Here is a 9,778-nt window from a genome sequence, read left to right as displayed (position 1 = left end):
TACCGAAAGAACCAAGAAGATGAATCCCTGCAGTCACGAAAGCTTTAAATCGAAAATTATGTTTTATTTTTATTATTTCATTACTTCCCTTCAAAGTGACTTTACCGAAATAACCAAGAAGATGAATCCCTGTAGTCACGAAAGCTTTAAATCGAAATGTATATCCCTTTTGTCAATCGGCTGCCGGATCTGCGTTCTCTGTGGGTCGTGGCGGAGTTCGTGGGGATTCCTCGACCATACTTCACCACGGCGGTCAGTGCGGATTCGTAATTGCGATCACAGGCGCGGGAGCACAGAAGTACAATACAACAACGCGCTCCGTCGTACGGAAGATGAAAGTTAACCGGACAGAGACAAAGTTCCCCCCAGAGCCCCAACAGACCGGTCCGCCAGTGGGGGGTGGTGGCACGTGCCCCCCCCCCCCCCACCCAATGATCCGATCGAAATCCCTAATTTCGATCGGATCATTGGGGTTTATTAGGAATAAATCGGCATTTTGCGACCCGCACTGCCACTGTGTAGCATATTATTACGGGCCAGGGACTCTATGAGATGATAAGACAATAGTCTGAGTCCATAATTGGCAATAAGTAACGGCAAAGCGGTTATAAGTGACTCACAGAATTGTGCGCATTTGCGTGTACAGGACACGACTTCCCTGAAGGCATCAACACCTTCAGCGAGCGCGATGCCGATCACACAACGCGGTTCGAATTCGACCCTCGATCGATGGCTGCGCCATCGCCGCACACGCTTCGATTAAAAAAACAAGGGACAACGCCTTACTTACTCTTTGGTTCTTTCGGTAAAGTCACGTAGGTGAAAAATAAAATAAAAATAAGAAAGAAACTCACTTTTTTTTCACCTACGTAACTTTACCGAAAGAATCAAAGAGTATGGATTCTTGCAGTCACGAAAACTTCAAATCTAGAATGACTCCTTACTTACTAACAACTCCTTACTTACTAACAACTCCTTACTTACTAACAACTCCTTACTTACTAACAACTCCTTACTTACTAACAACTCATCTATCAGTTTTCATTGCTGGAGGGATTGACCCCCCTACCTGAAAATCCTGGCTCCGCCATTGCCGGTGACGATTATCTTGAACCTGTCCTGGGCCTCCCCTACGTCGACTCGGCCTCAAGCGAGTACCTGGTGCGATGTGTAGTAAACATCGCCACTGGGGAGACAAAGGCGGCCGGGCGCGTTGCTGGCCACCCACCTCCTCGTGTGCCACAGTGGCGGCCTTCATAGGTGCTGCTACTCGCTTACAGCACTTGCCCCAACAGTCTGCTGAAAGCTATACGGGGACACGTTGCGTCTGTGTAGTGGTGTGTATTGTATGAGTAGTGTGTGAATATAGTTGCGTGTGTATTTGCGTGGCTGTCTGTGTTTATTCAGGTGAATACGCAATTGTGTTTTTGAGAGTTTTGTGTGTGTGTGTGGATAATGCCGCGCGAATGACCCGGGGGGAGACGCGGGGAGACAAATGGAGACGCGGGCTGACTGCAGGGAAACGTGGGGGACGATGCATAGAGACACGGGGAGACACGGAAAGACACGCAGGGAGACGTGGGGGACGATGCATAGATACACGGGGAGACACACAGAGAGACGAAGAGACACGCAGAGAGACGGAGAGACACGCAGGGGGACGATGCATAGAGACACGGAGAGACACGCAGAGAGACGGAGAGACACGCAGAGAGACGGAGAGACACGGAGAGACACGCAGAGAGGCAGAGGGACGGAGAGACACGCAGGGAGACGTGGGGGACGATGCATAGAGACACGGGGAGACACGGAGAGACACGGAGAGGCACGCAGAGAGACACGCAGGGAGACGCGGTGGGGCACCCGCGTCTCCCTGCGTGTCTCTCCACCTGTGGACTTGGTACTCGATTAGAGGGAGAGAAGAGTTCTGGGCGGGAGGGGTACAGGGGGGCGGAGGTGGGAGGGGTCAGCGATGGAGGAGAGGCGTGGAGGGGGGTGGAGGGGGATGGAGGGGGATGGAGAGGTGGAAGGGGTGGAAGAGGGTTGAGGGGAAAAGGGGTAGAGGGGGTGGAGGGGGGTATGGGGGGAGGGCGTTGGATAGGGAGGGGGTAAAGGGGGAGGGGGGTAGAGGGGTAGAGGGGGGTGGAGGGGGGTGGAGGGGGGAGGGGGTTAGAGGGGGGGGAGGGTAGAGGGGGGGAGGGGGTAGAAGGGAAGGGGGTAGAGGGGAAGGGGGTAGAGGGGGGAAGGGGGTAGAGGGGGGGTCTCACCTGTTCTCTCTGCGCGGAACCGCAGCTCCAGGTGTTTGGGTCAAAATTCCTTCTTTTCCCTTTCCTCAACCACAACCTCCACCACCAACTACCACCACCAACTACCACCACCAACTACCACCACCAACTGCCACCAACTGCCACCAACTGCCACCAACTGCCACCAACTGCCACCAACTACCACCAACTGCCACCAACTGCCACCATTCGCCACAAAATAGCGGTGACATCACTACAGCATGTGCCAGACTAGGTGCACATTGAGACCACGTGATTGGTCGAAATCCCCCGGGCAGTAGCTCACGGGACAGACCCAGGTGCTGTGGGTTGACTGAGTTGACTGGCTGATGCACCACCTGTACTACCCCACCTGGATGAGTTTTATCCACCCAACGCCTCTGCTCGTGGTTGTGAGAGTCGTTCCTCCGCTGTTGTTGGGAGGGCGACTGCCTCCAACTGCCCAGCGGCGTCCTTCACGAGCCTCCTCCACAGAGGCCGATCTTGACACCGCTGGTACCAGTCATCGGCAAATCCACTCAGCTCCACATCCTCCATGTAACCACATCACTCCATCTCATCTTCAGCCCGAGCCGCTCCCGTTAAGGCTCCTCTAGAAGCTGCTTGGGTATGGCTCCCATCACCACTAGCGTCACGATACCCAACCATCACCACTAGCTACCATCACCAACTCCCAGCACCAACTACCAGCATCATCATCATCACCAGCACCATCATCATGACCAGCACCATCATCACCATCATCGCCACCACCTCCGCTTGCCTGAGCTTCTGAGCAATGGAGTTGGAGGATGCGTTCGAGCGGCATCGACGGATGGACGTGAAAGACAAAGATTGGGATGCCACTTTGGATATCGTCGCCACCGCGGGGCTGTGGCGCCACCAAGCGAGCACGAGACGACACCGACATGGGAGGTGAGGGCTGGAGGAAGGGGGACCATTAACAAGGTGCACCCCAAAAAAAACCGATTACTCAACGTGTACCCCAAATCTTCTTGTTTCTTTCGGTAAAGTCACGTAGAAGGGAAGTAATAAAATAATAAAAATAAAACATAATAAAACAATTCTCACGACGTTTCGGCTACAACGCAAGCAGCCGTCTTCAGGTGAAGAATGAGACACTACCAAACTAGGAGCTTATATATAAGCTGCATTGGGGGTTGAAGAGCGCCTTAACAAAAAGAATGTGCATGTGAAGAGGGATTTAGCATATTCATGGAAAATGCGTAGGCGTTGGGCGGGGGGGGTGTCAAAGTCATATTATGCCCATGCATTATGCAGGATCAGCAGCAACCAAGGGGGGTGCAGGGATTAGCAGTAACAAAGGAAAGGAATGTTAATGATATGTAGCTGCAGTTACTCAACAACACGTAGAAAACTAAAGTATAAACTACATAAAAAACTAAAGTATAAACTGCATCGCACCATCAGTATACTTACTATACTCTATAATAAGCTGAGTTACTAACAGCAAGTAATACATTACAATTTTACCTCGTAAAAATTCTATAATATGCTTCCATCTAAACCTTATTCTCTTACATCACACGAGCATATACCGTACTATATACTGCCATAGATAAACCCAACATTAAATTATATACTGTATTGCTGTAAACCAACCTATATCTTATACATTTAATATCACACTATGTATTATTCTACACACCCTAATGTGTATCGAAATGGTTTATTACGTCCTTCCAATGATTGCTGAGCCAGAATCCATCTTCTCGGTTAAAGTTGTCTCTGTGTTTGTATATGTGGATCGCCTCATGAACGAATCTCTCATGATAGCCAGATGGCTTGCAGAGAACCTCTGTCTTGGAGAAGTCAATATCATGTGAGCCCACTGAGTTGTAACAGTGATCTGCCACGGCTGAGGTGTTAGTCCTACCGTGTTTCAGGTCAGCTTTATGTTCACGGATGCGGTCCGAGACATGTCGTTTGGTTTCCCCAATGTAACTGCTACCACAGAGGAAACTTAGTTTGTAGACGCCAGGGTACTGTATGTCTGGAACCACATCTTTTACAGACGGTACCAGATCACGGATTTTATGTACTGTGTTGAATCGGACCTGGATCTTGTGTTTAATCAGGATTTTGGAGATCTTTTTTGTGACCCCAGCAATGTAGGGTAAGGTGATGGTCTTGAAAGGCTCCTCAACAGGATCCTTCTTGATGGTTGGAGTGATGGCTTTGCGGATTGTATAGTCGGAGTAACCATTTGCCTTAAGAGCTTGGCGTACGTGTTTGAGTTCACTGGAAATGTGTTCATGGTCGGAGATGCATTGGGCTCTATGATATAGAGTCTTGATGAGGGAATTCTTCTGAGATGGATGGTGGTGGGAATCCGGTTTTAGATAAGCATCCGTGTGGGTGGCTTTCCTGTAGACAGAGTGGCTCATTAAACCATCAGGTCTCCTTTTGATTAGGACATCCAAAAAGGGTAGCTTGCCATCATTTTCGACTTCCATGGTGAATCTGATGGCTGGGTGTATGGAATTGATGTGGTCGAGAAATTGGTCTAGAGCAGGCCGGCCATGTGGCCAGATGACAAAAGTGTCGTCTACGTACCTCTTCCATAAGGTCGGGCGTAGAGTGGCAGTCTGGATGGCGTCCGTCTCAAATTTCTCCATGAAGATGTTGGCTACAACCGGAGATAGGGGGAGCCCATTGGGGTGCCCTCAATTTGCTTGTAGAAGGTTCCATTCCAGGTGAAGTATGTATTGGTTAAGCAGTGTCTCACCAGGGGGGGTACCCCAGCATTCAGTCCTTGATGAACCAAGTCTTCAATGATTGCGATGGTGTCAGGCACAGGTACCTTGGTGAACAAGGAAACCACATCAAAACTCACAAGCAGGTCGTCTGGGGACAGGGCAATCCCCTTGATTGTCGATACCAGGTCAGTAGAGTTTAGTACTGCAGAGGTGGTTTTTCCAGTGAAAGGCCGTAGGATTTCGGACAAAAAACGAGCCAGTTTGTAAGTGGGGGAGTTGATAGTAGAGACAATGGGACGAAGAGGTGTATCTTCTTTATGTATCTTTGGCAAGCCGTACAATCTTGGTGGTCTGGCTGCAGAAGGTTTCAACGAGAACTGTTTGGTCTGATCAATTAATGCGGTTGAAGCAGAAATGATGTTGTTGGTTTGGAGACGAGGCTGTTGGTGGGGTCTCTTTTTATTTTTGTATAGCTGCCATCGTTTAGTAGTTCTTGAATTTTGTTGTTGTATTCTATTTTGTCCATGATGACAGTGGCATTGCCTTTGTCGGCTGAGAGGATGACAATGTCATCCCTCTTTTTAATTGAGCTAATTCAAAACGCTCCTCTTTGCTGATGTTGCTAGCTGGCATCTTAGCGTTTTTGAGGGTTACAGAGATTTCGGATCTTGCTACGTCTGCAGCGATGTGACTCAAGCCCTTGAGAGCTACATCTACTCGAGCAATTATATCATTAACTGGTATGTGTCTAGGTGTGACTGCAAAGTTTAGTCCTTTAGCTAAAACGGATTTCAAACCTTCAGAAATAGGACTGTTACTGCGATTAATTACGACTTTGTTAATATCTAGCTTTTCAATGTGTGGGTCCGGTTTCTTGTTTGAGAGGCGATTGAATTTGGAAATCAAGTTGTCCTTACATTTAGTCGACATAGCGGCAGCTGAAGAGGCAGTCATTTTTTCCACATGTTCCCAATCCGATGTGGACATTGTTACACTCAAAGATAAGTGTGATTTGTAGAGTGTCTTGTCCAACTGATCTAGTTCGGTGCGCGTAAGTCTGATTTTCTCTGAGATAAGAGCTAAGCTAGTTCTAGACAGAATTCGTTTCGCATTAGAAGAAGTTACAGCAGCAGATGTTAGTGTAAATGCGTTTGGTATTACCTTAGAGTCGCGGCATCTCTTCAGAAAGGTGAGAGACTCGATTAGCTGAGCCTTCTTATCCCGGAGCTTGTTGAAGGATCTCAAAGTTATGTGGAAACCCTCCCCGTAGAGGCGGTTAAATTTTCGATTTAAAGCTTTCGTGACTGCAGGGATTCATCTTCTTGTTTCTTTCGGTAAAGTCACGTAGAAGGGAAGTAATAAAATAATAAAAATAAAACATAATAAAACAATTCTCACGACGTTTCGGCTACAACGCAAGCAGCCGTCTTCAGGTGAAGAATGTGTACCCCAAATTAAAAAAAATCAAACTGCGTGTCCAAATATTGATTCAGAAATATTCCTGCACAAGGCCGATCTACTGAAACGTCGAGATCTCACCTTTATCTTCTTCTTGGTTCTTTCGGTAAAGTCACGTAGAAGGGAAATAATAAAAGAATACATATAAAACATAGTAACATGCAATTCTCACGACGTTTCGGCCACAACGCAAGCAGCCGTCCTCACCTTTACCCGAGACGGTAACATCCTTCCGATTATGTAATTCGACTCTCTTTTTATTATACACGCTTCTTATTAACTCACTGTTGTTGTCGTTGCTGTATCCACAAATCTTGTAACTCAATTTTAACCCACTTCCCAATGTGGTATGACTGCAACTTGGTATACGTATGTCATAACAATGACAATACTATATTCTATCATAAAAATATCTATTTTTAAACATTCTTTTGTATATGTTACGTTTCGGCTTGGGTCTAATTTTCCCTTACGTGATGGCAAGCTTCGGGGCCACTTCCTGGAGTCGTGGAGTTCTGCCATTACTAGTACGGTACATCTCATTAAAGCGTGTTTTTAAAATTATTACTTATTTGTTGAGCCGGCTCGTAACTCCGCACGGCAATCTTCTGCCGAGACGGGAAACGGGAGGGTGGGGGGGGTCCGGGACGTCTTGAAACGGGCCACCCAATTTCATGAACCGGCAGAGGTCGCAACCGGGTACCCGATACCCGTACCCTACCCGATACCCGGCTACCCGTACCCGGCCAGGTACGGGTACGGGTAGCCGTTTTCAACCCTGGTGCGGCCGGGTACAGGTACGGGTAGGCCGTGAGTCACTGGTGAGTAACCGTTTGTCACTCATTTCGGGTCGGGTACGGGTAGGGAACGGGTACCCGTACCCGGTCCATTTGCGACCCTGGTGCGGCCGGGTACGGGTAAGGAATCAAAACCCGTTTGCGACCTCTGTGAACCGGTCCAGGAAGCGGTGATCCCACTGGGGTGTAACGAGGAGGGCGCAGATTGGCTCGCGTCGAGTGTCGTAGAGGCGGCACGGGGCAGCCTAAGTCAAGGCGCTGTTCATTTGCCCTCGTTCCACGCTTCAAAAAAATGCGGGGACAGTTCGCGATTGCGTCTGGCGCGAGACGTTCTCTTTATAAGTGCGGCAAAACTGGTTTTGAACCGGTTTTCTCACCCATGCGGTTACCGGTTTTCAACAATAAAAACACATTCCTGCGGAGGGAGCTGGTAGGAACGTTGGGTTGCTCGGTCAATGGCCAGGTGTCAACGGCGGCGTCGTGTATCCGCAAATATGGCCGACTTTGAGGGCGGGCACAAGCCGGCGTGAGTAGGTTAAATGTTGAGTTTTTATAAGGACACCACGGGGTGACCAGCCCCTCCTACCCAGCCTACCCTCCCACCCCCCCACCCAGCCCCACCCCTCCCACCCAGCCCTCCCTCACCACCCAGCCCTCCTTGCACGACGGACGGACACAATAAGCCCTGTGGGCTTGGTATAACCAGAGGTTCCTACCAGTACAATATTTTAACAGGTCCCCGCGCGTTTTGTGAAACAAGGGCGAGCGGCATCTGGACCGGTCACCGGGCCTCCCGCTTCAACCAACAAACCGTCACTGCCCAGCGCGGCGAAGTATGGTCAAAGAGGCGCCGTGATCGAAGAGGTGGGAGCGAGCGGAGGAGACGTCCATCCAGCAGTGTAGTGACAAGGGAGTTCCCGACGAAAGCAAGCATCTCAATTTATTGTGAAGAGAAATATCGTGAAAACGTGTAGCGTCCGGTCAAATCACCATCATCACGGCTGTCACCATCAACCAACCACTGACATGATGTCATCATCTTGGTTACCATCTCACCTTCGACATCATCATTGGCATCACTATTACGCCACCGTCACCCCCGCGCTGTCACTGGTGTTCACCGGAGCACGGGTCACCCACGGAGTTCCATCGCTTGCATCACCATCATCAGTCTCATCATCGCCATCGTCAAACATACGATTCATCGTTGTCATATCGTGGTGGTCGTCATCATCGTTGTCATATCGTGGTGGTCGTCATCATCGTCGTAGACATCATCCATATCGTAGACATCATCCTTATCATCTTCGTCATCATCGTCACTGTCATACCATCACTGCAGTGATCATCATCACCGTTGTTAACATCATGCTTACATCACAGGCATCATGCTTATCGTCGTCGTCACTGTCACCACCATCACCACCATCATCTTCATCACGATCGTTGTCTTCGTGGGCACACAGAGCTCGTGTGCCGCCCCCTCTTCACGTCGTCTTCGTCGTCGCCGTGGTGGCGGTGGTGGCGGTGGTGGCGGTGGTGGCGGTGGTGGCGGTGGTGGCGGCGGTGGTTGCGGCGGTGGTAGTGGTGGTGGCGGCCGCTCTGTCCATGAAGCGAGCGAGCCGCACGTCGCGCTCCGTGACCCCACCACAGTCGTGCGACGTGAGGGTCACGCTCACCTAGAGGTCAGGGGTCACGGGAGATGAGGGCCAGTGGTGAGAGGGGGCGAGGGGTGGTGGTGATGGTGGTGAGAGAGGGTTGATGAATCGTGGCGAGGGATGGTGGTGAGCGGGGTGGGTGTCTGTGGTGCCTCACCTGCTTGTAGATGTTGCTCCACTCTGGGTGGTGATTCATCTTCTCGGCCTGCATCGCGACGCGCGTCATGAACCCAAACGCCTGCTCGCACAAAGACAAAGATCCCCCAGGTAGCCTCAAGAGGGCACACCCACAGGCGCACAGCAGACTCCGTTCGCCGCTAAGTGGTGGTGACATCACAACAGTGCTTGTGTCAGGCTAGGTGCACTTTTAGGCTGTCAAGTGAAGTGTGGAAGGCTCCCTGCTGACAGCTCACGGACAGACCCAGGTGTCTTGGGTTGACTGCTGTGCCAGGCTAGGTGCAGGAGGTCACGGGACAGACCCAGGTGTCTTGGGTTGACTGCTGTACCAGGCTAGGTGCAGGAGGTCACGGGACAGACCCAGGTGCCATGTATTGACTGCTGTGGCTGTGTCAGGCTAGGTGCAGGGTCATGGGACAGACCCAGGTGTCGTGGATTGACTTCTGTGCCAGGCTAGGTGCAGGAGGTCACGGGACAGACCCAGGTGCCAGGATTGACTGCTGTGGCTGTGCCAGGCTAGGTGCAGGAGGTCACGGGACAGACCCAGGTGTATTGGGTTGACTGCTGTGCCAGGCAGGTGCAGGAGGTCACGGGACAGACCCAGGTGTCGTGGGTTGACTGAGCGAGATGACTAGCAGATGCACCACCTGTGCTCCCCCACTGCACCACCTTGCTGCATTTTA

The 9,778-nt window shown here is 50.6% G+C and overlaps 1 protein-coding gene across 1 annotated transcript; it reads right to left on the bottom strand.

Annotated features, from left to right (window-relative positions):
* Positions 1–8,244: 8,244 nt before the first annotated feature.
* Positions 8,245–9,449, bottom strand: LOC133354400 (putative pterin-4-alpha-carbinolamine dehydratase). Its single transcript, XM_061571207.1, has 2 exons — positions 9,076–9,449; positions 8,245–8,939 (listed from the first exon to the last, which is right to left on the bottom strand). The coding sequence occupies exons 1-2, from the start codon at positions 9,250–9,252 to the stop codon at positions 8,748–8,750; spliced, it is 369 nt and encodes a 122-aa protein (XP_061427191.1). The 5' UTR covers positions 9,253–9,449; the 3' UTR covers positions 8,245–8,747.
* Between the last annotated feature and the right edge of the window lie 329 nt (positions 9,450–9,778).

Source organism: Lethenteron reissneri, chromosome 47 (assembly GCF_015708825.2).
Source record: "Lethenteron reissneri isolate LAM-NWPU_2019-01 chromosome 47, ASM1570882v1, whole genome shotgun sequence".
Taxonomy (NCBI): domain Eukaryota; kingdom Metazoa; phylum Chordata; class Hyperoartia; order Petromyzontiformes; family Petromyzontidae; genus Lethenteron; species Lethenteron reissneri.
This window is presented reverse-complemented; position numbering and strand designations above follow the sequence as displayed.